This window comes from Rattus norvegicus, chromosome 5, assembly GCF_036323735.1.
Source record: "Rattus norvegicus strain BN/NHsdMcwi chromosome 5, GRCr8, whole genome shotgun sequence".
Classification (NCBI taxonomy): domain Eukaryota; kingdom Metazoa; phylum Chordata; class Mammalia; order Rodentia; family Muridae; genus Rattus; species Rattus norvegicus.
The window spans coordinates 27,393,063-27,407,469 of record NC_086023.1 but is presented as its reverse complement, the minus strand read 5'-3'; the positions used below and the strand labels follow the sequence as shown (position 1 = coordinate 27,407,469).

At 43.6% G+C, this 14,407-nt stretch overlaps 2 protein-coding genes across 13 annotated transcripts in view; one reads left to right on the top strand and one right to left on the bottom strand.

Moving 5' to 3' along the window:
* Asph (aspartate-beta-hydroxylase) overlaps window positions 1-8,537 on the top strand; it is a 212,587-nt gene extending 204,050 nt beyond the window's left edge. For 5 of the 6 annotated variants that reach the window (XM_006237861.5, XM_006237862.5, XM_006237859.5 and 2 more), the window contains one exon: window positions 4,150-8,537. In XM_006237861.5, the coding sequence (XP_006237923.1) occupies window positions 4,150-4,300 (151 nt within the window). In that variant the 3' untranslated portion in view covers window positions 4,301-8,537. The remainder of the gene's footprint in view (window positions 1-4,149) is intronic. The other variant, NM_001401939.1, reaches the window with a different exon arrangement.
* Clvs1 (clavesin 1) overlaps window positions 5,821-14,407 on the bottom strand; it is a 294,395-nt gene continuing 285,808 nt past the window's right edge. For 6 of the 7 annotated variants that reach the window (XM_063288103.1, XM_063288101.1, XM_063288104.1 and 3 more), the window contains one exon: window positions 5,821-8,198. In XM_063288103.1, the coding sequence (XP_063144173.1) occupies window positions 8,111-8,198 (88 nt within the window). In that variant the 3' untranslated portion in view covers window positions 5,821-8,110. The remainder of the gene's footprint in view (window positions 8,199-14,407) is intronic. The other variant, NM_001108969.1, reaches the window with a different exon arrangement.

The window sequence follows — 14,407 nt, the reverse complement described above, 5'->3', positions numbered from 1 at the left end:
CTGCTGTGTTCTGATGCTTTTTTTTTTTTTTTACTCTTTTCTGTCCCTGTTGACTTTCTCCCTTTTTCTTATTTATCTAATCATGGTTAAATACATATCATAAAGTAAAATATGTTAACCATTTTAAAACACATGGTTAGTTAGCATTCACTCACGTTCACATTCATTCATTCACATTCACTCATTGCCACAACCTACATCCAGAATAGTCTCGTCTGAATGGTTGAGTACCAAGAACATAAAGAGATGAAAATATTTTTTTTCTTCTGGTTTTCATTTTAAGGAAGTGCCTCAAACCCTCAGAGTAAGAGTTTATGATGTGGAAATAGCTAATCCTTTTCAACCCATCTCTCTTTTCCTTCCATCGACACCCGGTAGGCCTTGCTGTGGGGAGTCCCAACAGAAACTGTGACTGGGGCCCTGGCAGGACAGCTTCTCTTTAGTGTCTGATCTTGACTATCCCGGGACCTTACACAAGCAGAATCCCAGGGAGTCTGATCTTTAGTGACTCCCTCAATTCATGATCTTTAGTGACTCCCTGGATTTGCTTAGCATAATGCCCTTAAGATACGTCTGTGCCGGGTTGGGGAGGGCTCCTTGGATAACAGCACTTGCAGTCAGATCTTGAGAATGTTTTCATTTCTCAGGAGAACACCTGACACAGGGTCCAAATGATTTCACTTCCAGCTCAGTCTGTTTGTTGAAGATCCATTTTAGGGAAGAAATGAGTCTTACATCCAGTGACCAGAAACCCAGACTAGGTGTTTCCTAAGTAGTATTCTATCTTAGGAAAACAGACAGATTGGAAATTAATCTTGTTTATATTCTTAGCTTCATCTACTATGTAAGTGGGTTATACATGGAATATCTTACATTGGAGCTGCAAAGCACCCTACGGGGCCTCCAGCAGACCCTCAGGAGAAAGCTGTGTGAGAACCAAACTCTAGAATGGTAGTCTAAACAAAGCACCAGGAGGGAACCAGCAGGTGGGGGCTGTGCAGTGCCTTTCTGACCCACCAAAGGTTGTGGGTGGACTCAGTGCTCCTGTATTTATATTGACGTGAAGATGCAGCTTAAGTAATACTAATGTGCTAAATGCAGTTGATTTTTAAAGGAAAATTTCACGAGGACTTTTTTGGAATATTAAAATTTCGCTTAAGCATTTAAAATTTTGTATTGCACCTTAGCAAAGAGTTACAGAATAGTAGGAGCAGTGCTATCTGGTTACCATAGTATCACCAGGGCACAGTGCTTGAGAAAATGATTGATGTCATTTTATGGACTATGCACTGCAGGCCCTGGAACTGTGGCCATCTGGCTCTGGTGGTCTTATGCATTGATCTACAGCAGAACCCCTGGTCCCAGCCACTAGAGGGCAGTACTGTGCTCCACACCTTCGGTGACAATGAGAAATGTTTTTCTTTGTAATTTTATTTTTCTTGGATGTTTTATGTATTTACATTTCAAATGTTATCCCCTTTCCCCCCTTTCCTATACACTCTGCTTCTATGAGGGCGCTCCCATTCCCACCCACCCACTCCCACTTCAACCCCCTGGCATTCCCCTACACTGGGGAAATGAGCCTTCAGAGGACCAAGGGCTTCTCCTCCTATTGATGCTGGACAGTGCCATCCTCAGCTATATTTGTGGCTGGAGTCATGGGTCCCTCCATGTGTACTCATTGGTTGGTGGTTTAGGAGAAATGTCTACAGGAGTTTCCAAATGTGGGGATGGATTTAGGGGAGGCAAAGTCACTCCAGAGAAGAATAACTGGCACATTGGAGAAATATAACAATAACATTTCTAAGTCAATAAACCTATAAAACAGTAACTAATATTTAGTAAAAAGATCAATCTTTCTTCTTCATCTGACACCCGCCTGCCTGCCCCTTCCCTCTACTGCACAAATCTCAGCTTTCTCTCTTGCATTCAGCAAATGTGTTGCTTAGCTGTTTATACAATTCCTCTGAATATGGAGAATCGAGTGTTCACTCCAAGTGTTATAAAGGACAGAAACTTAGTCTGGGCACCAAATGACAGAACAGACATTTATTACCATGGAAAACAAAACATGGAAAGAAAAGAACAAACCAAAAAGAAGGAAACAGGAGGAATCAACTAACCCCTCTCTGTTTAAATACCTGAACAGAGAGAGGGTCATTTTCCTGATCTCAGTGTTACCAGAGAAATTGAGCAATGTTAGTGGCTATAAGGGACAAACTACAGGATAGATAGAAGAAAAGGATGGCAAGTGCCCAAAAGAGAGCATACCTCACCCCCACCCCTTGCCCTGCTCACAGCAGCTAAGTCACAAGGGGCAAAAGGTGGGAGCAACCAAATGTCTCTCGGTGAATGAGGATACACTGAACTGGAGGAAGCACACAGCAGCACACAGTGGCGCACAGCAGCACACAGCAGTGCACAGCAGCACACAAAAGAACAGCAGCACACAAAAGAACAGCAGCACACAGTAGCACACAGCAGCACAGCAGCACACAGCAGTGCACAGCAGCACACAGCAGCACAGCAGCACACAGCAGCACAACAGCACAGCACCACACAGCGGCGCACAGCAGCACACAAAAGGCACACAGCAACACAGCGGCGCACAGCAGCACACAAAAGGCACACAGCAGCACAGCAGCACACTGCAGTGCACAGCAGCGCACAACAGCAAACAGCAGCACAGCAGCGCACAGCAGCACACAGCAGCACAGCAGTGCACAGCAGCACACAGTGGCACACAGCAGCACACAGCAGCAGCACAGCAGCACACAGCAGTGCACAGCAGCACACAGCAGCAAACAGCAACACAGCAGCGCACAGTAGCACAGCAGTGCACAGCAGCTCACAGCAGTTCACAGCAGCACACAGCGGCGCACAGCAGCACACAGCAGCACACAGCAGCACATAGCAGCACAGCGGCGCACAGTGGCACACAGCAGCCCAGCAGCACACAGTAGCACACAGCAGCACACAGCACCACAGCAGCACAGCAGCACACAGCAGCACAGCAGTGCACAATAGCACAGCAGTGCACAGTAGCACACAGTAGCACAGCAGCACACAACAGCGCACAGCAGCACAGCAGCACAGCAGCACACAGCAGCATACCACTCGGCCTTGATACAGGAAGAAGCTCTATTGATACCGTAACTCACCTGCCTGCCCTTTTATTTTGTGTGTGGATGGTATACAGATGGTGAAGTGGGTTGCTAAGTGTGTGTGTGCACATATTTGTGTGAGATTAGCTGTAGGAATGTGTATACCACTGCAGAGGTGTGACAGCCGTGAGCGTGGGTCCCCACACTCTGTGTTATTTGAGACAGGGTCTCTCTTGTTCTTCACCACTATGTACACCAGGCCAGCTGGCCAGCAAACTTCCAGAGGTTCTTTGGCCTTGCAACTTCTCATCTCCCCATAGGAACACAAGAATTATAGGCCTCATGCAATGTGTCTGCCTTTTATGTGGTGCTAGGGAAGGAAACTTTGGTTCTCACCACCCAGAAGCCTAAACCAGTTTCTGAAGTGACAAATGGGACAGCTGCGTAATTATCGTCCTAGAAGCTGTCCCATGCCCGAGGTACCAGGGCACACATCTAGATCTGCAGTTCTCAACCCTGTCACCTGCAACCCTTTTGGGGATCCAACATCCCTTTCCTGGGGGACACCCATCAGATATCCTGTGTATCATAAATGCATTATGATTCATAACAGTAGCAGAATTACAGTGAGGTAGCAATGAAATAATTTTATGGTTGGGGGTCACCACAACAGGAGGAACTGTATTAAAGGGTTGGGCCACAGCATTAGGAGGGTTGAAAACCACTGTTGTAGACCCTTACTTGACTAAGAACTGTTTTAAGGCTGGAGTCAGACCAAATGGAGGTTATGAAGGCTGTCATTATGTCCTCATCACCAGTTCCTGTCCTTTGCATATCTTTAGTGCAGGATGAGAAAATCGCTGTCCCTAATAAGAACGAAGCTTGAAGTTCCTAATTATTAATGGAAGACTATTTTAAGGCTTGATGTTATGGTCATATCCCAAAGGAGGTCACAAAAGGGGCCTCCCGCCAATGGATAGTAACCAGTCCTCAGGCTGTGAAGCTCCCAAAGCCATTCTGACAAATACGCCCTTTTCTCTTCCAGGTCATGGGAAGAAGGCAAGGTGCTCATCTTTGATGACTCTTTTGAGCATGAGGTTTGGCAGGATGCCTCGTCTTTCCGGCTGATATTTATTGTGGATGTGTGGCACCCCGAGCTGACCCCTCAGCAGAGGCGTAGCCTTCCTGCAATTTGAAAGGCATCAACACAGACTCGGTTGCTCTCCAGGGAGGCCGCCTTTCCAGTTCCTTTTGGGTGTGCAGATAGAAGCTCAAGTGCCATGACTCTTCACCCCCTTGCCTTGCAGCTGAAGAGCTCTAAGGTTCCTTCTGGATTAGAACTCACTGGAGGGAGTATTTGCCTTCCTGCAATTCATTTAGGAGCCCCCTTGCTTCATGGCACCCAGAACTGGTGCCTGGATTGAAGGGGAATACTTGGTTGTGTTGTCTACATAGCTGGCCAAAGATATTTTTCTACATAGACTAGTGTCTACATCAATGTACATGGAGGATATACTATATATAGAAACTGTGAATGAGTCACTCTAGTTTGTAATTTTTCTATGCAGTTATATTTTTCTAAGTAGCTAAACTATTCTGTCACCACATACCCCCACGTTTTCATTGACTTTAATGACAAGAAGTATAAATTCTTTACTTCTAACTGTTAAGTGGTAATTTTCCTGGTAAATTCAGACATCTCCCTTTTGGAAAAAGAAAGCCATGTATGAAGAAAAGGACTTTGTTTTCCTAACATAAATGGGAAGTTATACCGGGATGCGTGAACTGTGCCAACACTTGCCCTTGAGTCTACCTGTGTATCTTCATTTATGCTGAGTGTCTTCCTTTTTCTCTGTGCTAATAATAGGAAGCTCTTGTTGATAAAATACCACAGATATTGGAGCTTGGAGAGAAAAATATTACATGGGAGTGAAACCTCCTGCTCAAGATCATGGGCCCAGACAGCCTGGTCCCTTAGCCTTCTGTATACAAGGCCTGGACTCTCCAGTGTCTGCGTACTGTAGATCCACTAGAGTGTCAAGAAGACGGCCTCTTGGACTCTGAGAGTCTCTTCACTATTTTATCCATGTAGGAATTGTAGCATAGGAGGTGCTCAGCAAACCTAGCATCCTAGGTGGTCGAGCATGCTTGATTATGAATTTGCAGTGCTTTTCCGTCTTCCTCCCTCAAAATCATGTCAGCCATCTCACTATATTTTGAAACAGCGTTTTATGGGCGTGTTTGATTTGAGCGCTACCCATGTCTGAGAAAGAGCAGGAGAAAGTCATCTTGCTCCTCAAGATGATCATTAGTGAAGCATGGCTGCATTTTATTTTCTATTTTCAAATTAAGGATAACTCAAACTTTAGAATGTAATGACATTCATACACTGATCACTTCTGCAGAAATGGCTGGAATTCCAGCCACACAGGTAGATAAAATGGAGATGCGGGCTTTTGAACCAATGTCAAAAGAAGCAGCTTTGTGTACCTCATTGAAAGAGCCATTCATTAGAAATTGATCTTTTCCCTTTTAGCTTAAGGACGGCTCTTAGTAGGAAAGTTTACAAAATGTGTCCATTCTTAAAATAGGCACTTGTTCCCTCTTTTGCCAGTGTTCAAAAATTCCTCTAAAACAGATGGCAAAGGCATGGGGGAATACCCAATCCTTACCAAATTCTAGAAAAGAAAACAAATTCTCAGACAAAAGAAAAAGGTTATTTGTGTTCTTCAATATTTATTAAACAGAGGAACTCACTGACAAAAGGCAATTCAATCCAGTGTTCATGAAGTAACCCTTGGTTACCTGCTGGGTTTGGTTCTCCTATATATTACATACACATAACGAAATGCAAACCATATGTTCTCATTGTTAAACTATCACCTTACATTCATGTAATAAAATGGTAGAAATGAGTGAAAATTAGCTTTTAACTTAGTAATTATAACATGTTTTTTAAAATATGGTCATTACAGCAGGATTCTAAATATTGCCTTGTGAAAAGCCAGAAGTACCATTACTATTACAAGTGTTGGCAGTAACTGACTCCAACAGCATTTTGAGTACTTGGATCCCACGTTTATCTTATAAACACAAGCAATAAACAATTTTCCAATTCACTTTAATTTTTCCTTTCTCTTGTGTCATAAGAAAAGAATTTCCATCCATGTCTTGGTAGATATTTTTGAAGGTTCTTATTTTATGATTCAAAAGGTCTATACAAAGTGAATTGGTGTATTTTATATACTATGATGCCATTGTTTGGGAAATACTTTAAATTCTGTTTCGATTTTACTTCTTCAAGGTTGGAACATAAAAATAGCTTCTGTTACTATTCTCTGCCAGTAGAAAAAAAATGATAAAACAGTAGATCAACAAAGGAGTATAAATCTAGGCTGTAGCTCGGGGCTCAGGGGTAGAACACTTGCCTGACAGGACAAGGTCCTGGGTTTGATCTTCAGCACTGGAGGGATACAGGGAAGACAGAGGAACAGGGAGACAGAGAAAGAAAGACAAAGGAAAAAGAGAAGGGGTGAGGAGGAGAAGGGTAGGAAGGAACAGGGAAAGAGACAGAGAGGAAGAGGCGGGAATAGAGGAAGGGAGACAGGAAGAGAGCAAAGGGCAGGAATAAGAGAAGAGAAACGAAGAGAAGGAAGTGGTCACAATTAGCAATGTTGTTTGCGTGTTTATGGATGGAAGTAAGTAGAATTGGTTTCCTGTTTTCTTTAGGATGTTTAGGGTGTAAGTCAACCTACCAAATGCTTAAAATGTAAAGTATTTTAATAAGTGTTATTAATTAAAATTTTTGACATTAAGCACTCTGGTCATATTAGTAAGTGTTGTCTTTGTCAGAGAGTTGGCTAGGGAATAAGATACCTACGTATACTCAACTGGCCTTGGGAAACATGACACAGATAAAATATCCTACCCTATGATGTTTTCCGACTTCCTTTGAGTGGGGACTGGGGTCCATTTCTCAGGAGAATGGATAAGGAAATAGGTTGTCTTTGGCATTTCATCTTGCATTCTTGGTCCTCTTTAGCTTGGTACTTACATGCTGAGCCATCCTTAAGTGTCTTCCTGTGAGATTTGACTCCCTGCCCCCTCAGAGCCTTTCTCCACAGGTAATGGGAGGGTTGGGACAAAGTGACTTATTTGCTAGCACTTTTTTTTTTTTTTTTTTTTTTTGGCCATAGTAACCCAAGAACTAACTTAAATGGACTCATCAGTCACAATGACACAATGAGTTGCCTCCTCTCTGTAGCCATGCCTACAGGAAATCACTTTGTTATGATGAAGCAGTCATTCTTTTCACACTGCCCCGTGTCTTCTTAAAAAAAAAAAAAAAAACACGGTTCATGAAGTCAGCTGAAGTCCTGACAAACACCATGATGTCAAAATCATTCTTGCGGGATAGATATGTAAATTAAAAACGTTGTGAATAGCCAGACCTGCGAGATCACGCCCTTAGGCTGAGCACACTTAGATGCTGGTGATGAGGTCAGAAAATAAGTCAGTACAACTGGAAATTATAGTAGCTACAGTTGCCTGGGGTTCGGGACTACTTTAAGCTTGCTGACTGACAACGTCTGCACAGTTTAACTCTGTTGTATTTATTTGGGAATGCATTCATCTTACTTCGCAAAGCCTGGAGAGAGTTCCTGTGTGAATCCTTAGAGCGATGTATATGCGGCTAATTTAGGTTCCCCCCCCCCTTTTTAAGTAGATTTGCTGCCATAAATAGGAGGGGAGGGAGAATCCTTTTTACATAAATGCCTTTCTTCATCCCCCCACCATCCCTCACTAAAACATAAATTAATTAGTTACATTTTAAAAGCATCTCTCAGATCCTTGTCCAGTGTGGGCTGCCCAGACCAATGGCTGCTGACAGTCATGGCTGGGCCTGGAATGGAGGACGTCATATCAAGCAGAGCACACATGTCTGGAGGTCAGTGGCACAGGCTTGCTAGGTGGCTGCTCCACTGGAGGAGTCGCATGATGCTGGCTCAGTCCAGAGCCAGCAGTGGCTGGGTGTTCTCGTTTTCCCCCTTCTCTTCATGTTTCAAGGTCCCAGCTTCTACCACGGACTGAGATCTAATGAGAGAGAGAGAGAGAGAGAGAAAGAGAGAGAGAGGAGACGCACACAGTCACAGACAGTCCATGTTGTGATTCCCCTGGAAAATCCAAGCATGTAAGATAGCTACTTAGTACTTCCTGTTTGGTACCTGTTTTCCACACACCACTTTATTTATTTCTTTCCTTTATCTTTCGGAAGATTGAACCTGGTCATTCTGAGACTCTTTCCTTCTCTTGAATTTGATCCATACCTTTTTGCTGTAATAAACCACAGCTGTGAGTGTAACATTTTGTCAATGTTTCCATCTATCGAATAAAAATAAAAGCATTCCCATAAATGCAAAAACAAAAACAAAAGCGCAAACACTGTTTTGTGTGTCTTTGGTGGCTGTCTAACGCTTCTTCACAGGTATGATCTTACCACTTTTGCAACCCTGAGAAATGGCGATACAGTCTCCATTTTCAAGTGCTGAAGACAAACTAAGGGATTGATAGAGAAACAGCTTAGAGGGAAAAGCAATATCACAAGATGATGAACAGGATCTGCGGAGGATCAGCTCTGCCCTGGAAGCTCTGTGACTGCAGAGCCGCTTTGATGATCCTAACACTTTGTGGGGAAATGACTTGCAACCCAAAGCTCTTAGCCACTTTTGTAATACAGATGCAGCCCAGGAAGCACAAGACTGAGAAATAAATGAGTGTTGAGCATGGGTGGTACATCCTCGTAATACCAGCTTTGGGGAGCTTCGGGAGAAGCAGGAGAAGCAATGTCAAGGCCTGTCTTGGCACTGTAGTGAGCTCCGGACCAGCCTAAATTGCATAATGAGGTCCTATGTCAGAGAGGGGTATGGGAATCACTACATATAACTACATACACGACTATAAACGTCAATCAACTCAACAGAACTACGTTCTGTGTGCAACATTTGGAAGTGAAGTAGATCGATTCGGCAGCAGTTGGAATGTCATTCCACTCAGTCTGTTTTACTTAAGAGCCCAGCATGAGTGTTAGGGAGGGAGGAAGGAACACTCATTTACATAAATACAGAAAAATCAGAAACCCCAGAAGATACCAAGACAAACTGGTAAAAAGCAGCATTTGGGAGGCTGAGGCTAGAGGCATGTGGGTTCAAGCCAGCCTGAGCTATATTTTGAGGTCCTATATAAAAAAAAAAAAAAGAAAGATCAGACCACAGCTGTGTGGTCACCCACACGCATCGCCGCCCTCCAGATTCTTAGACCACTGCATAATTGCTTTGTGCTGAGGATTTTGTGGAAATAAAAGAGCCTGGTGGAAACTTTAAACTTCTCTCTGACAGAAAAACTAACTTTATTACACAAAACGGCACCTGGACCAGAGCCAGGGTGAGGTCAGGCTGCTCACTGGCACCGCTACACACACATACACACCGCTTCTTGAAGATGGCTAACTTGGGAAGCTTACTCCCAAAAGATGAACCTTTCAAGTATCTTTTTCACGTTGAACTCAAACTTGGTTTTGAAGACACCTGTGTCCTGTCTTTGGGTTCCTCCTCCCAGAGCTACAGGAGAGGCTGCCATCTTTCTCTCTGCCTGTGGGGATGGGTTCCAGGGCCCTCCTGGATATCAGAGTCAACAGATGATCAAGTTTCTTATATTAAGGTGTAGTACCTGCATAGAATCACTCTCCGTAGACTATACTGCCTAATACAAAGTATATATTTTATTATTTAGAGAATTATTGCAAGAAGCGAAGTCTGCCCATTCGGTTGTTGGATCTACTGTGTACAACCTCTGTCTGTGGAGGGCTTAGCATACACAGTCCCTTCAAGAGTCAGCTTTGAAGCCCTGTTTCAGTTCAAAGTCTCCCTACCTACCTATTCCAGTTGGGCCAAGATTTCTAGATTTTTTTCACCATCAGCCAGCACCACATTCCTGGTGTGACCTCAAGTGAAATGATCACTTTATCTGTTATTGTTTGGTTTTGGTTATAAAGAACTATCTTCTCCTTCCTGGCATCAGTGTACAGCAGGCTGTCCTTGGAAATGATGCTGTTTATCCACCTCCTTCATACCTTGAGAGTTCTCTTCAAAAACCTTCAGGTTGAGAAACAAATTTTATGTTTTTCACTTTTCTTCATGTATCCAACTTATCTCCATTCTTTCAGATCTTAAAATGTTTAGGCAATCCAAGTTATTGCCTCTGATTTTAATGACGATTAGATTTATTTCCAAACTTTCCCCTCTCACATTATGATTAGTGAAAAGTCAGGTAGCTCTCAGTGTTTTCAAACCATCATTTGTTCCTGCCGACTGGTACTAAATGATGTTTGTGAGGCTTTGCTCTATACCAATCTCTAGGAGCAAATGTGCCGAAACCTTCATTGTTAAGTCACCCAGACACACAGATCCAAACAAGAATGTAGACCTGTGCAGATGCCACGTTGCCCAGTCAGAGAAGACATGCTTGAGAAGAGAATGTGGAACTAAGGGGAGATGGAAGGATAGATCTATCACTCACACACAAGTCTGATTTGCCATTGTTATTCAGATGGCCACTGTTCACTTATCCATCATGGGATGTAACTGGGACCTGTATTATTTCTTTCAGTATATACATTGACAGCAATGACCTGGAATGTCTTACCCAATAGAGTGTGTCTTGGTTGACAGATAAGTAACAATAGGCCTCTTCCAAGATATTGAAAATGAAGAAGCAAACAGCATTTTGTCCCAGGTTTGTATGTTCCCTAATTAAGAACATGGCTTCTTAACTTTTGACATGATAGAATTCTACTTACCTAGTCACACAATAGACATTTAATATCAAAATGGTGACTCGCTATATCATGAAATATTTGAAATTCACTGGAAAATAGCTAAGCTCTTCCTTTTGTAATGGAAAGGATTGGATGAGATTTATGAAATGGAGCACACTGGGAAGAAGGGCAAAGGCACCCAGCAAACCCGTCAGGAGGTCAAGCATGGTCTCAAGTACTCCTGACCCACCTTTATCTGGATTTCAGTCTCATCCTGTCTGACAACTTGTTAGAATTGTTTGAAATCTTTTTCCAGGAGACATGCTCCCTCTCTGGCTGCTGCCCTTTTCTTCATCTAGAGTGAGATTTCTGGGGAAAATCCCATTTCTTTGGGATCCTTCTTGAATCATGCCCTCAGTGTGTTAGCTAAATAAAGATTGCCTCTGGAAGCAGAATCGATTGCTCTCTGATGAAAATGTCTCTATCTGGTTGGCATGCTCATCTCAGTGCAGCAGAGAAGACCATTTAGTAGCTCAATCTACTCATGAGAAGCTGAGGTCTCGTGCTAAAATAAACATCTGTATTTCTAAATGCAGAATACCATCTAACCTCAAGGTCATGCAGAGGGTGACGGGTAATTTCGGTGCTAGAGAAGGCAATCCCTACAAGACTTTATAGCCAGGGAATGCTTTCCTGTGGTTCTCTGCTTGGTCTGTGTTCTTATTAGTTGACCTCCATTGCCCATCTGAGCTATGGAGGAGCCCTATAAGGGCCTAACTGCTATGTCCTTTACATGAAGTATACACCAGGAATCACAATGCCAAGGCCAAAGGGTGCTACAGAGATGGTTTGGTAAGGTCCTCCCTTGAGTCAGGGGTTAACCATTTGTTTTCTGTGAACCAACCTCTACTTTCCAACAGGAAGAACCCCACAAAGGTCATTTTAGTTTTCCAAGTCACCAGGCAGTTTGGTTTTGAGTAAGAACTCAGAACTGTCTGACACCTTAGCCTGTTGTACTTCTCTCCAGGGACAGAAATGTCTGCTGGAGGTAGAGGGTGGATTTGATCAAAGCACATTTTATCCATGTTTGAAATTCTCCAAGAACAAATTAAAAATATATTTGGGTCTGAGGAGATAGCGCAGTCAGTAAAGTGCTTACAGCACAAACATCAAGACCTGACTTAAATTCCCAAAACTCACATTAAAAAAAAAAACGAAACAAAGATATACTTGCAACCCCAGTGCTGGGGAAGAGAGATAAGCAGATTGTTCGGAACTTCTGGCCAGTCTGCTTAGTTACCCAAAGCCAATGGGAGAAACTGTTTCATAAATCAAGGTGAACAGCACTTGAGGAATGAGATCTGAGATGATTCTCTGATCTACATACACATGTGTATGCACCCCATGTAAACATGCGCTCTGTACAAAAACTACACATATTCAGCACACACACACACACACACACACACACACACACACACACACTCCATATATTTAAAGGATCCTAAACAATGTATGGCCTTTTTCCTACAGTAACCTCAAGTATGGAAGAAATTCCCCCTAAGGGGATCACTGCTAGATTAGAATGCCAACACCAACTTTATGTCCTCAGGTTAACTCTGCCTTCTCCTTTGTAAATTGGAGATAATAATAACGCCTATATTATGAGAATCGCAGGATATTGGGGACTAGAGGAATTGAGGTACACATATGAATTAAAGGTATGCATATGGTTAATGTTAGCTGTTATTCTAGTTCATCTATATACATAATCATGCCAGTAATTTAAATGTTTATTTTCTCATTTGTATTTTGAGACAAGTTCTCACTATGTACCTCAAGCTGGGCTTGAACTCCCAGTCCTCCTGCCTCAGCTTTCCAAGATCTGGGGTTGCAGTCATTGTGCCAATACCCAAATTCTTATAGAACTATGTCCTCCATGCCTGTTAGGCAATCCAACAATTAATATAATTACCCATTATTGACGGAGACTTCAATTTGGTCACAGTGAATGAAATCAGAAGATTGGAAGATCTTTACTGAGAACAAAAGTATAAGTCAGAGCCTGTGACGTCACATCTTCATCGTCAATTAATAAATGGTATGTAACAAATACCTCAAGACTCTTCTACGTGTTCAACATCCGTCCAAATACCTCAGACACCCACAGGGAATGAATGCAGCTAACCAAGGTTGAGACCCTGTGCGATGGTGATTGGGGCAGAGTGGATGTCGATGAGAGCAGACCTGAGCTGCCACAAAACAAATCAAAATGTAGAGACCAGGAAGAATGGACCAGAAGGGACGAGAGAGGCTGTGGTGAAACCATCAGCCAGACTCGAACTTTGTTTCCTGTCTATTTGCAAAGTGTTTTATTGCCCATTATGAGAGCATCTCAGGCATAGGAATTCTCCTGCCTTCCTCTTCCTTCTATACATGAAGTTAAGTGATTTCCACATGTCCATTGAAAGATGAAAAGGGAGACTCAGAACTCTCTGAAGTGTGACCTGACAAACTGTTGCCCTGACGTCTCCCTGAGTACGCACATTATGGGAATGAGTACCTGGTGCTCAGCTCACCTCAGAACAGAGGCATCCCGCATCTACTCACTGAAGAATAGGAAAGACCAGAACAAAACCTCCCAAAACACCCACAGAGTAGACTCGTCACACTACTAACAGTGAGGTTAGTAGTGTTTCTTAACTGACTAAACAGTGACCAAACAACTCTTCCTAAAAGAGTCGTTCTGGCTATGTAGACCAGATAGGGAGCAAGCCCGAGAGGGTCCCCAATGGAGATGACCCCTGTCTGGTGCCACACATCATGGGTGGGCATAGCACTCCTGAGGTGACCCCCAGACACCCAGAGGCCTAGTCACTACTAAGATAAGCAAGTAAGTGGCAGAGAGATGGAAGAGAAAGAGAAGCAGAAGGATGTGTGCACAATGAAGAATGAGGGAATTGGAGATGAGGTAATGAGGAACAGCCTGATATGAGTAGCCAGTGATGCCACCTGAGGCCATGATGAGGTCCTGGTCCATACTGGCACCAAGGGCCATGTCTCTCTGTGACCCTACAACATGGGATATGTTACCACCAAAGGCCAAGCAGCCTTCCCAGGTCTGGGCTGCCACCTAGAGTCATGTTGACTGATGTCTGTGGGCTTATACAGAGCTGTCCTCACCCCTCACCTGAGCATCCCAGGAGAGCTGGCTATAAAGACATGAGAGCATGAGAGATGACCTTGCCCCTCGACAGCTGCAGTACTCAAGACAGTGAGGCCCTGCATCTCACAAGGCAGTACAGTAGAGCTGATTCTGCTTGTGGGAGTTGCAGGTGAGCCAGCCCAGAGGGTGGGAGCATGGGAGAGCTGGCTCTGATGCTCATCTACTGTGTGGTGGCATGGGCAAAGGAGAGACGCCTCTCCCTTGCCCCAGCCATCCGCAGTAGATGGAAGAGTTGTTCTCAGGGTGAGCAGAGGGTTGGCCTTT